Genomic DNA, 20,691 nt, shown 5'->3' with positions numbered 1-20,691 from the left:
CTTTCTCACTTTTTGGAAGCCTATAGAATACCCCTAGCAGCGTGATCATACGCTTTTTGCTCCTCAACTCTAACCAAATGGATCCTGTCCTTGTCCCCTCAAGGACGTCCTTCCTTTCCAGAACTGCAATGTCTTCCCTAATCAGAACTGACACCCCACCTCCCTTTTTCCCTTCTCAATGTTTCCTGAACATTTTATATCCTTGAATATTAAGCACCCAGTCCTCACCATTTTTAAGCCACGTTTCCGTTATTGAACCTGCCTCCACCACGTTCTCAGGAAGCGCATTCCAGACCTTAACCTCTCACTGCGTGAAAAAGTTTTTCCTCATGTCAATTTTGCTTCTTTTACCAATTACTTTAAATCTGTGCCCTCTCATTCTTGATCCTTTCATGAGTGGGAACAGTCTCTCTCTATCTACTCTGTCCAGATTCCTCATGATTTTGAATACCTCTATCATATCACCTTTCAGCCTCCTCTTCTCCAAGGAAAACAGTCCTAACTTCTCCAATCTATCTTCAAAACTGAAGTTCTTCATCCCTGGAACCATTCTCATGAATCTTTTCTGTACTCTCTCCAATGTCCTCATGTCTTTCCTAAAGTGCGGCGCCCAGAACTGGACACAATACTCCAACTGAGGCCAATCTAGTGTCTTATACAAGTTCAACATAACTTTCTTGCTCTTGTACTCTTTGCCCCTATTAATAAAGCCCAGGATACTGTATCCTTTATTAACCGCTCTCTCAACCTGTCCTACCACCTTCAATCACTTATGCACATATACACCCAGGTCCCTCTGCTCCTGCACCCCCTTGAGAATTGTACCCTTTATTCTATATTGTCTCTCCATGTTCTTCCTACCAAAATGAATCACTTCACATTTCTCTGCATTGAACTTCATCTGCCACGTGTCTGCCCATTCCACCAACTTGTCTATGTCCTTTTGAAGTTCTACACTATCCTCCTCACAGTTCACAATGTTTCCAAGTTTCGCATCATCTGCAAACTTTGAAATTGTGCCCTGTACACCTAGGTCATTAATATATATCAGGAAAAGCAAGGGTCCCAACACTGATCCCTGGGGAACTCCACTACAAACTTTCCTCCAGCCTGAAAAGCATCCATTAACCACTACTCTTTGTTTCCTGTCACTCAGACAATTTCGTATCCATGTTGCTACCATCCCTTTTATTCCATGAGCTACAAGTTTTCTCACAGTATAAAAGAAAAATACTGCGGATGCTGGAAATCTGAAATAAAAACAAGAAATGCTGGAAATACCCAGCAGGTCTGGCAGCATCTGTGGAGAGAGAAGCAGAGTTAATGTTTTGGATCAGTGACCCTTCATCAGAACTCTAAAGGATCACTGACCTGAAACGTTAACTCTGTTTCTCTCTCCACAGATGCTGCCAGACCTGCTGAGTGGTTCCAGCATTTCTTGTTTTTATTTAACTTTGCTCACAAGTCTGTTGTGTGGCACAGTATCAAATGCCTTTTGAAAGTCCATGTACACCACATCAACAGCATTACCTGCATCAACCCTCTCTGTTACCTCCTCAAAAAATTCCATCAAGTTAGTTAAACATGACTTTCCCTAAGAAATCCATGCTGGTTTTCCTTAATTAACCTGTATTGGTCAATGTGACGATTAATTATGTCCTAAATTATTTTTCTAGAAGTTTCCCCACCACTGAAGTTAAACTGACTGGCCTGTAGTTGCTGGGCTTATCTTTACACCCTTTTCTGAACAAGGGTGTAATGTTTGCAATTCTCCAGTCCTCTGGCACCCCTCCCAGTCTAAGGAAGACTGAAAAGTTTTGGCCAATGCCTCCACAATTTCCACCCTCACTTCCCTCAGTATCCTTGGATGCATCTCATCTGGTCTTGGTGTTTTATCCATTTTAAGTGCAGACAGCCGATCCAACATCTCCTCCTCATCATTTTTAAACCCTTCTAGTGTCTAAATGATCTCCTCTTTTACCGTTGCCTAGGTTGCATCTTCTTCCTCTACCTCCAGGTGTAAATCCCCTTTTTGGTCCCTAATCGGCCCCACACCTCCTTTTACCATCCTTTTATTATTTATATGCCTATAGAAAACTTTGGGATTCCCTCTTATTTTAACTGCCAGCCTCTTTTCATACTTTCTTTGCTTCTCATTTGTTTTTTCACTTCCCCTCTGAACCTCTATATTCAGCCTGGTTCTCAATAGTATTTTCTACCTGGCATCTGTCTAATCTATCTAATCTTCTCCAGAGTATCAACTGTAATGTCTTCTCTTCCTGCTCCGTTACCTCTGGTGTCCCCCAAGGATCTATTTCTCATCTACATGCTGCCCCTTGGTGACATCATCTGAAAACACAGCTTCAGTTTGCACATGTACATTGACAACACCGAGCTCCATCTCACCACCACCTCTCTCGACCTCTCCACAGTCTGTAAATTCCAAACTGCTTGTCCAACATCTAGTACTGGATGAGCAGAAGTTTTCTCCAATTAAGTATTGGGAAGACTGAAGACATTGTGTCGAGTCCTGGCCACCAATTCTGCTCCCTAGCCACCAACTCGATTCCCTTTCACTGGCAATCGTCTGAGGTTGAACCGGTTACAACCTTGGTGTAAGATTTGACCTCGAGATGAACTTCCAACTAATGTCTGCACTGTCACTAAAGCCCTATTTCCACCTCCGTGACGTTGCCCGGCTCCGCCCTGCCTCGGCTCATCTGCTGCTGAAACCCTCGTCCATCTCTTTGTTACCTCAGACGTAACTATTCCAAAGCACTCCTGGCTGGCCTCTCGTGTTCGATTCTCTGTAAACTTGAAGTCCTCAAAGTCTGATGCCCGTGTCTTGATTTTCACAAAGTCCTGTTCACCTATCACACCTGTGCTGACTTACCTACATTGGCTCCCAGTGAAGCAAGGTCTCAATTTTAAAATTCTCATCCTTGTTTTGAAATCCCTCCATGGTCTCACCCTTCCCTATCTCTGTAATCTCTTCCAACCCCATAACCTCCTCTAATTCTGGCCTCTTGAGCATCCCCTATTTTAAATTGCTCCATCATTAATGGCGTGACTTCAGTTGCCGAGGCCCCAAGCTCTGGAATACCCACCCTGCACCTCTCCACCTCGCTTTCCTCCTTGAAGACTCTCCTTAAAATCTACTTCTTTGACAAAGCTTTTGGTCATCTGACCTATTATCTCCTTTTGTGGTTTGGTGTCACATTTTGTTTGATAACACTCCTGTGAAGCACTTTGGCCAGTTTTGCCACATTAAAGATGATATATAAGTCGAGGTGGTTGTGGTTGTTGGCACTGTTCACATGCACTGCAGTAGTCATCTCCAACCCTGTACATGCCGATGACGGTTATTGGGTGAGTAAAGTGAGTTTATGTCCGGTGAGTAGGCCATTTTGTGTTGGTGTACAATCCGCAGCAGATAAATCTAACATGCCGGCTAGCTGCATGACAACGCAACTAACGGTTTACTGCCCTCCATTTGGAGAACACATTTCAGTCTATTGCAGTCGAAAGATGGGCAATGGAAATGTTCCCAAATTCACCTGGAAGCTGAAAGCCATCACTTGCCAAATCACTGTCAATTTTGTGTTTGATTATCAAAGATGCTTTTTTTTTTTGTTTTGGAATTTTTATTCTTTCAAAGGGAAAGATGCCCCCTTTCAAAATGCACAGCAATTGTTCAAATGCATTTAATAACCAATCAGAGGAGAAAGAGGAGGAGGTCTCTGTCTTTTTGGTGCTGGACCTGTGCCAGTTAGAGAGCTGGAAGGGCAATAACCCAATACAATGTTGTCCCAATGACTGAAACAACAACTTGGATTTATGTAGTGCCTTTAATGTCATCAAAGATCCGAAGGTGCTTCACAGGAGCATTATAAAGCAAAATTTGACACTGAGCCACATGAGGAGATATTAGGACAGGTGAGTAAAAGCTTGGTCAAAGAGGTAGGTTTTAAGCAGTGTTTTAAAAGAGGAAAGCAAGGTGGAGAGGTGTAAGGAGGGTATTCCAGAGCTTGGGGCCTAGGCACTGAAGGTGCAGCCACCATTGGTGGAGCGATTAAAATCAGGGATGCACAAGAGGCCAGAATTAGAGGAGTGCAGATATCTTGGAGGGTTGTGGGGCTGGAGGAGATTACGGAGATAGGGAGGGGTGAGGCCATGGAGGTATTTGAAAACAAGGATGAGAATTTTAACATCAAGATTTTGTTTGATCAGGAGCCAGCAATAACTTTTGAGGAACTGAACTGCATGAAATAACTTTAAAGCCAGTCATCAACAATTCTTCGTTAGACTTTTACCTTGGACTGTGAGAAGACTCTTACTGGACAGACGGCCTAATGACCATCCAGAATCTGTTCCAGATTGATCAGATTGTCTCCTCCCATCCCATTGCCATTCACTTTAGAAGTTTATAGGCCTTCCTGCTGCAACTAAGTGTTTTACAGTTAGTGAGCACAGTGAGCAGGAGCTGTGTTATGGTCTGTGTATGTGGGGGGGTTCCCCCAGAATGATCCGTTGTTGTGGCAGATGATCAGAAACCCAGAAAATCCCCATAAGCACACTTTGTGCCATTTCCCCAAGATCTTCCATGAAATTAGCACTGTTGATCAGCAGAATCCCCACTGAAATGAACGCTTTCCCCTTTGATCTGACCAATGAATGGGAATCATGCCCCTCCTTGAGATGTCCCAATGCTGCTCGATACTGGTATCAATCTGACATTTCAGAAGTTGGGCACTTTCTGTATTATGTTTCTACGGAATAACTTTCTCTCCAATTTTCACCTAGGTTGGACACTGATGGCATTGATTTACTGTCCAAACTATTACAGGTAATCCCATTTATCAAACTTTTTTTCCAATTATGTTGCAATCCAATATTACAGCTTAGAAAAACAGATTGAGTCATACAGTCACTGAGACAGTTCCTTTTATTAGTGATTTAGACTCGGGGATCAGAAGTACAAATTCAAAATCTGCAGATGACACCAAATTGTGTTATAGTCAATACTGAGGAAGACTACAACAAAATGTAAGATGTTAATAATCTTATGGAATGAGTATGCAAATAGCAAATGAATTTCGATATAGTGAAGTGTGAAGGGGTATGTTTTGATAGGAAGAATTAGGCCACATACTCCTTGGATAATAAATGTCTAAATGGGGTAAAGCAGCAAAAGAATCTCAGGATAGATGCACAAATCATTAAAAGTAGCAACACAAGCTAATTAGACAACATAGTCAAACAAAGTGCAAACACAGAGGTTCATCGCTCAAGGAATAGAACTCAAAAACAGAGAGGTGAACCTTGGTTAAACCTCGCTTGGAGTACTATCAATTATCCTGATTACCATATTATAACAAGAATATAGAAGCACGGGAAAGATTTACAAGGATGATACCAGAATTGCTAAGTATGACCTATCAGGAATGACTGTACAGGCTGAACCTCTTTTCGTTAGAAAATGGAAGGCTGAAGGGTGACCGAATACAGCTCTCTGAAATTATGAAGGCGCTTGATAGGATAGACTGAGAGAACATCAAAACTATGGGCCATAAATATAAGACAGTCACGAATAAATCCAATAAAAAACTCAGGAGAAACGTCTTTACCCAAAGAGTGGTTAGAATGTAGAACTCACTACCACAGGTAGTGGTTGAGGCAAATAGTATTGCTGTGTTCAAGGAGATAAGCACATGAGGGAGAAAGGAGTAGAAGGGAATGCTGATAGGGTTGGATGAAGAGTGGGAGAAGGCTCCTGGTGGATAATAAACACTATCATAGACCAGTTGGGCCGAATGGCCTGTTTCTGTGTTGTTTTCTCCATGTCATTCAATGCCAACATGGTGGAACCTAAGCCCCTGAAAATGGGCACAGGATTGCATTGCTCCATTGACCCATGCCCACGTGATTGCACACTCTCAGCCACCACCTCAGATACTGACACAGCACAGATCTTAGAGGGTTGTGTACTAGAATCATCAGCCATGTCCGCAGTAGGTAGTCCTTGTTGCCCAGTAACCACCCTTTGCTTTCTCGTGGTGGCTCAAAACCAGCTGGCACAGCGGGCTGCCGCAGAATGAAGGCATCATTACTGTTGCTCGGATACTGGGCATTGACTTGCATGATTCTCTGCCCATGGTCGCACTCCAGCTGGCTGTTGGAGTGAAATTCCTTTGAAGTCCAGTTTAGGGCAGAGCTAAGATATGGCACCCGCAAAGTGACATACGTGCAGTCACTGGCACCTTACAATCCTCGTAAAGCTGTGTGCTCGCTCCTCCTGCTTCTCCCTGACAAGAGGGATTGAAATGCAGTGAACTCTCAGAGGGCTTCAGTGACCTCCCTTAGGCAACAGTGGACAGCAAGCTGTGAGATGTTGCAAATATCTCCAGCTGCAGTCTGGAAGGAGCCTTAAAGTTCACCACCACAGTCACAGGAAAGGGAAATGTGGTGCTTGCCCTGCTCAGAGGGCGCAGTTGTGACTGCAGTAGGTGAAGATTTCAGTAAGGACATCCTTACTAAAGCACAGACATCTCACACACTAGCTGGCACTTTACGAGGAGGCAGTGTCACCCACCCACCAACTGGAAAGCCGGGGTTGAGACCGCCTCAGCCAGTGCCGGAAGCCACACCCACCTCCAAGAGCTGCCAGCCAATCAGAGGGCTGGCAGCTCTTCAGTCCCAGCAGCATCACCAGGAGCGGTGGCCACTGCTGAGACTGCAGCTGTCCCCAGACCCAAGCAGCGATGGAGCCGACGATAAAGGTAAGTGGAGTCAGGGTTTGCTGGGGCCAATCAGCCAGGCCCCAGTGAGGGATGGGTTGGGAGGCGAGGTGAGGTGGTGGTCAAACACAATGGCAGGTGGGGTGCTGTTCCACTAGGAGCGGCCTGTGTCACTAAGGGGACCCTTTGTGGGGCACAGGGTGCTACATTAGGAGGGCCCCCCATGAGCCTGCAAGGAGGCCGCCAAGTAGTACTGGACAGCCTCCCCAGGTGGCGAAGTACCCATCCACTGGCCACTTAAGGGCCTCAACTGGCCTAAGAGAGGGCCAGCTGCCACCTCCCCCTGCCATGGCAAAATACCAGCTGGTGTGGATAGGCAATGGGCACAGCAACCCCCGCCATCCAAAACAATTTTACGTCTCCCAGCATGCTCAAGGGAGGTGGGGGTTGTTAAATTCCAGAAATCCTGCTGTGGAAGGATAATGCTGGAGCCTATCTTTACTCAATTTCACATTTATTGTACAGAATAAAAGGATTACAAATCTGTAGCTCCTCACTCAAAAACTCCACCAGTCTCACTAAGTGTCTGCTTACAAGTGCTCAAGTAAGACCCCAATTAATGTCCTCCACCTGCATATAATCAAACAATTGATACAAAATTAACAGATTAACAAATTCCTTCTTTCTTTTGTAATAAAACGCAAACATTTCAAATTAAATTCCATCTTATGTACAAAGTATTAACATGCTCAGTGGCGCAGTGGTTAGCACCGCAGCCTCACAGCTCCAGCGACCCGGGTTCAATTCCGGGTACTGCCTGTGTGGAGTTTGCAAGTTCTCCCTGTGTCTGCGTGGGTTTCCTCCGGGTGCTCCGGTTTCCTCTCACATGCCAAAGACTTGCAGGTTGATAGGTAAATTGGCCATTATAAATTTCCCCGAGTATAGGTAGGTGGTAAACAGGTGGGGATGTGGTAGGAATATGGGATTAGTGTAGGATTAGTATAAATGGGTGGTTGATGGTCGGCACAGACTCGGTGGGCCGAAGGGCCTGTTTCAGTGCTGTATCTCTAAACTAAACTAAACATTTCAAAATAAATCAAAATTAAATTCCATATTGGGTACAAAGTTTTTACATCATGAGATGCCCTTCATTCAGCACCTTCAACAATCTCTTTGCACTCGCATTTCTCTTTGCCAAACAATTGGATAGCTGATGACTTGCATCGACCCATTTAAGTTTGGTCATTTCTTTTCTCTCCAGCATTTGTTTCGATCCAGCGTGGTCAATACGTAGTTGTTTCGCACTTGCACTTTTTGTAGAGTGTACATAGTCCCACAAAGAACTATTATCCACATAACATTCAATAGGTATCCTATCTTCAGGATGTCCCTCGTTCAGAATTTCACCCAAAATATTTGACCAATAGAACCCTATATCCACTGCCTCCACAAGACCCAGTGTTTCTGCAGCTAATGTGCTTTTAACAACCCGTTTTATTTTCTTAGCCTCTCAAGCTAAAGGACAACATTTCCTGTTTTCACCCATCAGAAATATTATGAAGCCAGCTGCACTCGAAGACCCATCAGCAAAATTAGCATGTGAAACATCACTAAAATTCATTAGCTTCATATTCTTTGGGTCACCGAAGGATGGGAACTTCAGTACAGATTTCTCCAGATTTAATTTTTTCAACGTTTTATTTGCCCTTAAAACATTTTCAACTTTTGGATGTTTCATCATCGTGCTTAACTCCAACACATCAAAAGTAACATCAGGCCTAGTCTGAGTGCACAACCAGTTTAATTGACCTCCAGCCTTCGCAATTGCTCAATCGCTGCTTTAGATAGATCGCCATCTTTCTGTGATGACCGAACACGATTAACCGGGATGGGAGTAATACTCTCTAAATAGGATTGTTGATTGAAACTTATTCAGCTTAATATCTAAACCAATATATTTAAAGGACCTACAAGCCTGACTCCCAATCTTAAATTCTGCACTAATCTTTTTAATTCCACAAAGTCCACAGTACCACCCCATAAGAAATCATCAACATGTATCATGAAGATGCCTGAAAGTTTCTCTTTATGATACCAATAAAACATTGCAGGGTCAATTTACCAGGCCCCTCTGGAATATATGTTACCTGAGTACTTTCTCGGGGCAATTGTCCTTCAGAAGCAATAGCTCTTTCCCAAGCATGATGATCACTCACATTGCTAACCAACCCTTGAAATACCTCATTCTGTTCCTCAGGACCTTGATCACAAAACACACGAGTATTCGAGGTATAAGGTGCCTCGTTTCTTTCTATCAGCTGCTCAGATTCTGAGATTTTGTAATCAACCCCAATTAATCATGAAGGATGAACCTTAACAGTTTGATTTCCATGCTTGATAACTACTGTCTTATCATCATGACCAATTACTTTACCAGGACCTTCCATTCCCTATGACCCTCTCTTTTATAACAGACCAAATCTCCTGAATTAAATTCCACCTCAGATGGCCTTATACGATGCCTCAGAGCTGAGAATTTCCTCAGAGACCTCAGCCTTGATGAAAGCCCGTCTCCCTGCATGGAAAGCATTCAAATGTGCAGAAAATAATTGTAGAACAGGAGGACTGTCGCACAGCACAGAAGACAATTTGGGATTCTGCCCATAGACCAATTAATAAAGACTATATCCTCCAACCATCTGAAGCAAATTCTTTGCATGAACCACCCATTCCAGGACAATTGTCAACTTGCAGTTTGGCTGTTTAGTTTAGTTTAGAGACACAGCACTGAAACAGGCCCTTCGGCCCACCGAGTCTGTGCCGACCATCAACCTGGTCAGCTAAGATTTTATGCAGCATTTCATCAGCTACTGTGTGATTCCTTTCACAGAGCCCATTGCTGAAAGGACTTTCAGCTGCAGTATTCATAACCATAATGTTCATGTTTTCACACATATCCCTGAACTCGTCATTGACAAATTCCACTCCATTATCAGTCAGAAACTTAGCTGGTACCCCCAAGTCCAGTCCCTAAAAATATCTCCATGATTTTGACTATAATCATTCTTTTGTGCTTAATTTTTATTATTGTAGAAAGACTACATCTGGTTGTTAGATCTATAAAATGTAGAATGAAAGTATTCTCATCTTTATCTCGTACCTTTAAATCCATGGCAGCTACGTCATTAAAGTGACATGCCAATGGAAGGCTGACAATAGAACGTGATTGTGTCCTCCAATTCTTCTGACAGATTTCACTAATCTCTTCTATTATCCTCATATACTCTTCAATCACACCTTTGTGTCTGTGTAACTTTAAGACAATTTGCTTTTTATCTCTGATGCTTATCACCTGATGCCATTAATACATCTCTAACACTCTGACTAGAAACATGGAGTTTTGTGAAGGGGATATAATAATGCTCTGACTGGGGAAACTGCAAATCCACTGATTTTCCAAAAACAATTGCCTTATCATGCTCCATATCAAGTTTCATTGACGGGTTACTCAACAGCAAAGGTATCTCACTAGAAACTACATCAGTACTAATAAAGTGGTTTTCTCCACCTATTTTATATGGAATTATTACTCTCTTTAGTGATTTCTATGTGTTGTCATCACCAAACCTAAAGCCGGTAGTACTTTCATACTCCTTAACCTTGCACGATCCTCACTGAGTGAATCCAGGTAACGATGTAAGCAATCAGTTCCACATACTGTCAATGTGCAAGCACTATCTAGCAGAGCACAGTTAAACTAATCCACAACCAACATAATCATCGCAGGGCTATTGCTCCTTTTGACTAGTACAATTCATTCAGATTCATTATTATCTTCCTCTTCCGCCTCAGAATTCTCTGTCGTGTGTTATTTCGAGGACTCTGCCTCTCCGCTTTGGGCAGTTCATTGCATAATGATACTTTGAGTCACACCTGAAGCACCTGCTAACAGTTCCTTGGGCATTCCTGGGATTCATTCCTCTATGGTTGCTGTTCCAATTCTGTCTTCCACTGTAATAGTCAGACCAGCTAAAGGTGCTTTTGTCCTCACTCTTCCTGTCTTTAACTCTTCCATTGTACTTATGCCTGCTTCCAGTATCTGGACCATTTCGAAATCTAGTAAACACCGAGTCCTCCATTCTTTGTGTCACCACAGAATGCCCTGTTTGTTCTACCAGGGCTGCAGGAAATGACTGTTACCGCAGGAATGTCTTTAAGGCAGCAGACATCTGATCTAACAGGGATTCTTTTTCCAAGAACCAAACCCCAGTCAGACCCAGGAGCCTGTCCATATGCAACACCCGAGCGCAATCTAGTCATTGAAATGCTAGCACTGAACCAGGGATCTCCAAATTGAATTTCCTCTATCTTCTAAACAGTCTGTTAAAGTGCATTATCTATTTTTCCATTGAATAACCATCTGTTTTCCAAAATCTATCAAAGGTCTAACTATTTCTCATACTCATTCAATAGGTCATCCTTCTTGTAAATTTCATCCAAGAATTCTAACAGAGGATCCAACCCTTCATCAGTATCCAACTGACGAGCATCCAGTTCACAAAACACTTTACTTCTGATTTTACTTTCGGTAGGAAGTGACAATGCCAAGGCCATACCTGTTTCCTCTTTGGTGGAGATGTAACCCGTGTCCACATATCCACTTCATTCTTCCACTGGTCATATGGTTCAGACTCAGAGAACATCGGAGGGTAATCATACCCTGACAATTTACACTGGCTTTCTGCCATATTTTTAACAATAGCCAATGAGATTTTAGTTTTCTGTGTTAAAAAAAAAATCCTAGTTTCCAACATTCACCTTTAGACCTCTGCTACCATGTTAAACTACAGAAAGCTTGTTGTGGAAGCATAATGCTGGGGCCTATCTTTATTCAGTCTCACATTTATTGGACAGAATAAAAGGATTAGAAACATGTATCTCTTTCACCAGTCTCAGTGAGTGTCTGCTTATAAATGCTCATGTAAGACCCCAATTAACACCATCCGCCTGCATAGAATTAAACAACTGATACACAATTAACAGATTAACAGGGCTGAGTGTAAAATCCTGGCCTCTGTTCCTTGCTGAAGTTGGGGTAGGAGAATAACTGCCTGAACACCCTGGGCAGATATAGCTTCCTGCTGAGAATTCAAGTCATGCTGCATTCCTTGGGGAATGGCTACTAGTTTGTGCAGAAGACTTGAAGTCAGCAAAAACTCCTTCAGCACCTGCCATACCACTCCCTGTAGACTTTTGCAACTTGAAACAAGTTTAGAAAGCACCAAACACTTGTAGAATTGTAGCAATTGCCAGAAGAAATTAACCAGCAACTATCCTGTGAGTAGTTAATGATCCCTTTAAATAGTGTTGGTGGGAAATGGGGAGAGGGTGGGGCATTGGTGGTGAGGACTGGTGTTTTTCCTGCTGCTTAACATGTGTTCACATGTATGTATTTGAGAGGGCACTGGCTGGAGCATTGAGCTCCGAAATGACACTGCTGCAGTCAATGTTGCCATGACCTGCCTGCTCTTCATACTTCCAGTGGATTTTCACTGTGTACATGCTAACCCTGTATCAATATGGTGTCTAACACAATTTGCCACTGAAGGGCATCCATCTGCCTCAACACATTTTTGGAGTTCTGAGGACACTAGTAATGCCTGAAAATCAGGTGTCAACGAGTCCAATTTCTCACTCGGTCTCTTTAAACAAAGATGCTGGGATACTGTTGTGAACAGGGTTTGTCTTCCCCACAGTTTGAAGGTAAAGGACGGATTACAGCACAAGAAGGAGTCAGACATCGCTACTTCAATAGCTTTGGGGAGAAAATCCTGGAGTTGGCTGACAGTGAGTACAATTCCAGAATATCTTAATTTCAGACGTGTGTCTTTATATCTCCAGAGTGACTACGTTATTTGTTAGAAATAGGGAATAGCTGCAATCGTGATCAGTACATCTGAGCACTGTGATAGCAGCACCAGGGGTCAGTACATGTGAGCATTGTGATAGTGACACTAGTGATCAGTATGTGTTAACACTGTGATAGTGATGCTAGGGGTGAGCACTGTGATAGTGATATTAGTGATCGGTATGTGTGAGCATTGTGATAGTGACATTAGTGATCAGTATGTGTGAGCATTGTGATAGAGACGCTAGTGATCAGTATGTGTGAGCACTGTCATAGTAACATTAATGATCAGTACATGTGAGCACTGTGACAGTGACATTAGTGATCAGTATGTGTGAGTACTGTGATAGTGACATTAGTGATCAATACATGTGAGCACTGTGATAGTGACATTAGTGATCAGTATGTGTGAGCATTCTGATAGTGACATTAGTAATCAGTATGTGTGAGCATTGTGATAGTGACATTAGTGATCAGTATGTGTGAGCACTGTGATAGTGACATTAGTGATCAGTATGTGTGAGCACTGTGATAGTGATGATAGTGATCAGTGTGTGTGAGCACTGTGATAGTGACGCTAGTGATCAGTACATGTGATCATTGTTATAGTGATGCTAGTGATCAGTATTTGTGAGCACTGTGATGGTGATGCTAGTGATCAGTGCATGTGAGCATTGTGATAGTGATGCTAGTGATCAGTACATGTGAGCACTGTGATAGTGACATTAGTTATCATGATGTGCGAGCACTGTGATGGTGATGCTAGTGATCAGTACGTGTGAGCATTTTGATAGTGACGCTAGTGATCAGTGTGTGTGAGCACTGTGATAGTGATGCTAGTGATCAGTTTGTGTGACCACTGTGATAGTGACGCTCGTGATCAGTGTGTGTGAGCACTGTGATAGTGACGCTAGTAATCAGTACATGTGATCATTGTTATAGTGATTCTGGTAATCAGTGCGTGTGAGCACTGTGATAGTGATGCTAGTGATCAGTGTGTGTAAGCACTGTGATAGTGACGCTAGTGATCAGTACATGTGATCATTGTTATAGTGATGCTGGTAATCAGTACGTGTGAGCACTGTGATAGTGATGCTAGTGATCAGTGTATGTGAGTACTGTGATAGTGACGCTAGTGATCAGTACGTGATCATTGTTATAGTGATGCTGGTAATCAGTACGTGTGAGCACTGTGATAGTGATGCTAGTGATCAGTGTATGTGAGTACTGTGATAGTGACGCTAGTGATCAGCACGTGATCATTGTTATAGTGATGCTGGTAATCAGTACGTGTGAGCACTGTGATAGTGATGCTAGTGATCAGTATTTGTGAGCACTGTGATGGTGATGCTAGTGATCAGTGCATGTGAGCATTGTGATAGTGATGCTAGTGATCAGTACATGTGAGCACTGTGATAGTGACATTAGTTAACAGGATGTGCGAGCACTGTGATGGTGATGCTAGTGATCAGTATGTGTGAGCATTTTGATAGTGACGCTAGTGATCAGTACGTGTGAGCACTGTGATAGTCACATTAGTTATCAGGATGTGCGAGCACTATGATGGTGATGCTAGTGATCAGTACGTGTGAGCATTTTGATAGTGATGCTAGTGATCAGTACGTGTGAGCATTGTGATGGTGAGGCTAGTGATCAGTATGTGTGAGCACTGTGATAGTGACATTATTTATTCGGATGTGCGAGCACTGTGAACGTGATGCTAGTGATCAGTAAATGTGAGCACTGGGATGGTGATGCTATGTGAGCACAGTGATAGTGTCTTAGTGATCAGTACGTGTGAGCACCTGTGATAGTGATGCTAGTGATCAGTACATGTGATCACCATGATAGTGACTCTGGGGATCAGTACATGTGAGCATAGTGATAGTGATGCTACTGGGCATGTGAGTGGGGAGATTGTGGCACTAGTGTCTGATATGGGTGGCCAACCTGGTCCCCACTCTTTAAGGAGGATGACTGGGCATTGGAGAGGGTGCAGTGTAGATTTGCTGGAATGGCAGCAGAGATGAGGGACTTCAGTTATGTGGGGAGATGGGTGCAACTGAAGTCGTTCTCCCTAAAGCAAAGAAGGCTAAGGTGAGATTTAATATTGGTGTTCAAAATGATGATGGGTTTTGATACAGCAAATAGGAAGAAGCTTTTCACTGGCAGGAGGGCCAGTAACCAGAGGAAACAGATTTAAGATGAATAGCAACAGCACCAAGGGGAAATGAGACTTTATTTTCCACAGCCAGTTGTGATGAGATGAAATGCACTTCCTGAAAGGCCAGTGGAAACAGATTCAATAACGCCCCTCAATAGGGAATTTGATACATACTTGAAATGAACAATTTGCAGGGCTCTGGAGACAGAGTTCGGGAGTGCAAATAATTGGACAGCTTTTTCAAAGAGTCAGCACAAGCATGATGGGCTGAATGGCCTCTTTCTGTGCCACATCGATGTATGATTCTACAGTTCAGGAAATGGAGGCATGAAGATAGCAGCACTGAGTATCTGCTCCTTAATTTTACTGCTCTACATTGATGGCTCTCTCTCCAGTTCTCAGTTTCCTCCCTCCCTTCGCTCTCTCAGCCCCTTCCCTCACTCCCATTCCTCAGATCCCTCCTTCTGGCTCCTTCCCCTCAGTGGGTCTCCAGCACATGTCCTGTTTCCAATCCTTGTTGCTGTATGTTAACGTGTAACAATTAGAACCTGAACAGTCTTCCCTCTATTTGCAGCAAACTCCATATTTTCTCTGAAGGATATCCAGTTGCAGAAGGATCCTGGGTATCGGTCATTGTACTTGGAATCAGGTGAGTGTCTGCAATGCCTGAACCGCTGGTTTTAAGCTGTTTTAGTCTGATTTACCCATATCCCCTGGAGAGTGCAGGAAGATGCCATTGCAATGCAGATCAGATGTGGGAGGTTAAAAGTGGGGAGGAGAGCAGAACTAAATGTTCATGCGGAATGCAGATGAAATGATATAGAAATGCACCTGGTGTTTCTCCATTTGAGCGATCCATTAAATATATGGTATTATGAGCAGGGTTATTGTGTGGTATTTGGACTGTACTGTGCTGCAGTTTGGAGAATTGGTTGTGCTGGGGTCCACTTTGTAACATCCCGTCTCCCAGAGCAAGGACAGCAGAACTAACGCTCTTTCTAGCTGCACAGTGAAGCATGACCACACATTCAATTCAGTGAAACATTGTTAACGGAAACTGGGGAGTTCGCTCTGTATTTACAGTTAAATTGAGTTAAGGCATGGCGAAGTTCACAATGTCTACAAATTCAGGCAAGTTCTGATAACAAACCTGCTCCAATCAACATGGAGGTAATCACATCAATGATTCTCATGTCCTTCAGCTCCAGCCGATATGTGACTCCAGTCCCACACCACCATAGCTGACTCTTACCTACCCTTTACTCCGACTCAGTTGTGTCAAACATGGGCGACCAGAGATGGGCAATAAATGCCAGCCTTGATAGCGATGCCCACTTCCAAGAATGAATAATAAAAAAAACTTCTGATCTGGTGTGATCCCATTTTAATTTAAATCACACACCTTAAAATGTAACCCATTTGCAAAACCTTTCTGTGGAAAAATGGTCAAACAATTCTGAACCTTGGTACACACACAGCAAACAATCAGCAAAAGCACCGCCCAGAATGTGAGGGAGCTGCTATCACCCCACTGGGACCTGGGTGTTCCTTTTCTGGCCCAGGATGAGACCTGTCACCAGGCCCCTGCCATGCCTTTGGCCCAATTTCCTGGGTCGGGGCTCATTTCATATGCATGACAGGATCTCATGAGATCCCCATCATCATGGAGGAGGCTGCTCCTGGCCCGAAGGTCAATGGCAGCAGGATCAAGACTGCAGGAGCTGAAGAAGGATTAATGTAAAGGGGAAGCAAGGTCAGGTAGGCCTTAGGCTTGGGCCTACCAACACCTATTGAGAGGGAGATGTGCCCAATTTGGGGACCACGCCCAACTGCTGCCCCAATGATTACTATCAACCCTCTCTTGGAGTGCCTGAGGTTGATGGCAATGGAGCAGCTTGCCTGCCCTGACCTGCCCTGACCAGCTTTGCCTTGGCCTGACCTGCCCTGATCTGCCCTGATCTGCCTTGGCCTGCCGTGCCCTGACCTGCCCTGACCAGCTTTGCCTTGGCCTGACCTGCCCTGATCTGCCTTGGCCTGCCGTGCCCTGACCTGCCCTGATCTGCCTTGGCCTGACCTGCCCTGATCTGACCTGCCCTGATCTGCCTTGGCCTGCCCTGCCCTGACCTGCCCTGATCTGCCCTGACCTGACCTGCCCTGACCTGCCCTGCCCTGACCAGCCCTGACCAGCTTTGCCTTGGCCTGACCTGCCCTGATCTGCCTTGGCCTGCCGTGCCCTGACCTGCCCTGATCTGCCTTGGCCTGACCTGCCCTGGTCTGACCTGCCCTGATCTGACCTGCCCTGATCTGCCTTGGCCTGCCCTACCCTGACCTGCCCTGATCTGACCTGCCCTGATCTGCCTTGGCCTGCCCTGCCCTGACCTGCCCTGATCTGCCCTGACCTGACCTGCCCTGACCTGCCCTGCCCTGACCTGACCTGACCTGCCCTGATCTGCACTGCCCTGACCTGACCTGACCTGACCTGACCTGACCTGCCCTGATCTGCGCTGCCCTGACCTGCCCTGCCCTGCCCTGACCTGATCTGCGCTGCCCTGACCTGCCCTGCCCTGACCTGCCCTGATCTGCCCTGACCTGACCTGCCCTGATCTGCCCTGCCCTGTCCTGACCTGACCTGACCTGCCCTGACCTGCCCTGATCTGCGCTGCCCTGACCTGCCCTGACCTGACTTGCCCTGACCTGCCCTGATCTGCCCTGACCTGACCTGACCTGACCTGCCCTGATCTGCGCTGCCCTGACCTGCCCTGATCTGCGCTGCCCTGACCTGCCCTGCCCTGCCCTGCCCTGCCCTGCCCTGCCCTGACCTGACCTGACCTGACCTGACCTGCCCTGATCTGCCCTGCCCTGATCTGCCCTGACCTGCCCTGCCCTGATCTGCCCTGCCCTGATCTGCCTTGGCTTGTTTTGCCACAACTACCTGCAGTGGACAGGCTGGGTCTGAGTAGTGGGGGAGTCCCAGAACAATCCAAGACAGGACAGTGAAGGAGTGGTTGGTCTCACCACCCATTCTTCAGTCACTATCTCACCCGGAGGAGATTCCAGCTTTAGAACAAAGAACAAAGAAAATTACAGCACAGGAACAGGCCCTTCGGCCCTCCAAGCCTGCGCCGATCCAAATCCTCTATCTAAACCTGTCGCCTATTTTCTAAGGGTCTGTAGCTCTTTGCTTCCTGCCCATTCATGTATCTGTCTAGATACATCCTAAAAGACGCTATCATGCCCGCGTCTACCACCTCCGCTGGCAACGCGTTCCAGGCATCCACCACCCTCTGCGTAAAGAACTTTCCACGCATATCCCCCCTAAACTTTTCCCCTTTCACTTTGAACCCGTGTCCCCTAGTAATTGAATCCCCCACTCTGGGAAAAAGCTTCTTGCTATCCACCCTGTCTATACCTCTCATGATTTTGTACACCTCAATCAGGTCCCCCCTCAACCTCCGTCTTTCTAATGAAAATAATCCTAATCTACTCAACCTCTCTTCATAGCTAGCGCCCTCCATAACAGGCAACATCCTGGTGAACCTCCTCTGCACCCTCTCCAAAGCATCCACATCCTTTTGGTAATGTGGCGACCAGAACTGCACGCAGTATTCCAAATGTGGCCGAACCAAAGTCTTATACAACTGTAACATGACCTGCCAACTCTTGTACTCAATACCCCGTCCGATGAAGGAAAGCATGCCGTATGCCTTCTTGACCACTCTATTTACCTGCGTTGCCACCTTCAGGGAACAATGGACCTGAACACCCAAATCTCTCTGTACATCAATTTTCCCCAGGACTTTTCCATTTACTGTATAGTTCACTCTTGAATTCTGAGCACAGTGTCCACTCAGTAAAGGGGTCAGCTTTTAATGTACAATTAGGTGAGAACATCAAACCAATGCCTTATTGTTTGTCCATTAGCACTTGACAAATTTAACATTGACGCTTCTCAATTTTTTTATGCAGCAATGAGGAGCAAGAGCAGAACCTAATGACTGGGTTTTATACCTTATACAAGGTAATTCATCCACACTGGGACCTGGGGATAATGCTTCACCCCATTTTACTGCCTGCAGTTTCACTTTAACCACAAGTTGTTCTGATAGGAATACTGGCAAAGCATCGCTCACAATCACCGCCAGTCATTAGCTCCTTGTCATGAGCCCAACTTTGTGTTCACTTCCTTCAGCACTTCAATCTGCAGCCCTGGACTAGTTTTGCTTTTGCTGTATTTCCTCTCTCCACCTTTGCAGCTGATCTCATTTCTCCTTCTTTCCAGCTCATGTTCCTTCAAAGCTCTTTGATTCCCTCTTCCTCAACAAGAAGAACTTGCATTGATGTAGCACCTTTAATGTAGTGAAATGTCCCTAGGTGCTTCACAGGACCGTTGTCAGACAAAACTCTATACTGTGCCAAAGAAGAAGAATTTGAGTGGCTAAAAGCTGAGTCAAAGAGGGAAGTTTTGAGGAGGGTCTTAAAGGAGGAGAGGGAGGTTGAGAGGCAGCGAGGTTTAGGGAGGGAATTCCGGAGCTTCGGGCCAAGGCAGCTGAAGGCACGGCTACCAATGGTCCGGTGATGGGAATGGGGAATGCACAGGAGGCCAGAATTAGAGATTTTGGAGGGTGGTGGGGGCTGGAGGAGATTAGAGAGATAGGGAGGGGCGAGGTCATGGAGGGATTTGAATATACATATGAGAATTTTCAAATTGAAATGTTGCCAGACCAAGAGTCAGTGTCGATCAGCGAGCATAGGGGTAATGGGTGAACGGGACTTGGTGCGAGTTAGTATATGGGCAGCAGAGTTTTTGGATGAGCTCATTTATGGAGGATGGAACATGGAAAGCCGGCCAGCAGAGCGTTGGAATATTTAAGTAGGGAAGTAACAAAGGTATGGATGAGGGTTTCAACAGCAGATGAGCTGAGACAGGGCTGGATTTGGGTGATGTTACAGAGGTGATCTAAGCAGTCTTCATGATGTACAGGATATTGGGTTCTCATTCCTTCCCTTCCCACTCTGACATTATCTATGTACTCACCCTGCCTTCATTTTCCATATTTGAATCGGCAACATTTGTTTCACCATGTTAAATGCTTCAACTTCCTGTATCCATTGCTAATAAATTTTTGCCCATGTCCTCTTCTTTCTGTCGCCCTCTCATTCTGCTTCCTGCTCTCTGACGTATCTCACTAACCCTGTCTTCCCCCAGACATCATTTCTCTGTCTGTCACACACTGCTAGCCCATCACCTTGTCGACACCTCCCCACAGGACCGCCTGCTGGTCTGTTTGATCCACTGCATCATCAGCTCATTGTCTGCTAAGCTTTTATTGCACTAAACTGAAAGGGCTGAGCCTGTGGTCAATGTAATACTGGCTGTATGTCTCGGGGCTGAGGGTATCTGCATGAAGGTTCATGCTGTGCTTTACAAGTGAAAGGTTAAAGTGGTAATGTTGAGTATTGTACTAAATGACCTTGAGAACTGTCACTGCATGCTGAGCTGAACTAACAATGTGCACAATACCTGAGTCACTATTTCTCCCCATGAAAATCATGGGTACCAAATGAGTGGCTGGGGTTTCCTCCGTGACAGTGGGAAGATCTGAAGAAGAATTGAGGAGCCACTCATTCACCTCTGACCCTCCAGTGACACGAGTGATTACTGCATGCTCGGCTGCCACCTCATCAGGAAATGCTGCTGATTGGACCAAAAATAGCAAAGCAAAACAGAAAACAAAGGCAACAAATGCCAATCGGGAAGTGCAGAACTTGGGCTCGTCCAGATGAGTGATGTTAGTGCTGGGAAATGGAATGATCTGCACTCTCAGGTCAGGGTAGACACAGAGTAAAGCTTCCTCTACACTGTCCCCATCAAACACTCCCAG

General features: G+C 45.1%; 1 protein-coding gene across 1 annotated transcript in view; it reads left to right on the top strand.

The window, feature by feature from the left end:
* Window positions 1-19,679, top strand: part of LOC137380448 (cyclin-dependent kinase 16-like) — a 1,435,048-nt gene extending 1,415,369 nt beyond the window's left edge. Inside the window, exons 13-18 of the mRNA XM_068052374.1 lie at window positions 4,804-4,846; window positions 12,494-12,584; window positions 15,384-15,458; window positions 16,450-16,546; window positions 18,776-18,827; window positions 19,530-19,679. Coding sequence (XP_067908475.1) covers window positions 4,804-4,846; window positions 12,494-12,584; window positions 15,384-15,458; window positions 16,450-16,546; window positions 18,776-18,827; window positions 19,530-19,679 — 508 coding nt within the window. The remainder of the gene's footprint in view (window positions 1-4,803; window positions 4,847-12,493; window positions 12,585-15,383; window positions 15,459-16,449; window positions 16,547-18,775; window positions 18,828-19,529) is intronic.
* Window positions 19,680-20,691: the final 1,012 nt, after the last annotated feature.

This window comes from Heterodontus francisci, chromosome 19, assembly GCF_036365525.1.
Source record: "Heterodontus francisci isolate sHetFra1 chromosome 19, sHetFra1.hap1, whole genome shotgun sequence".
NCBI classification, from domain to species: Eukaryota; Metazoa; Chordata; class Chondrichthyes; order Heterodontiformes; family Heterodontidae; genus Heterodontus; species Heterodontus francisci.
This window is presented reverse-complemented; position numbering and strand designations above follow the sequence as displayed.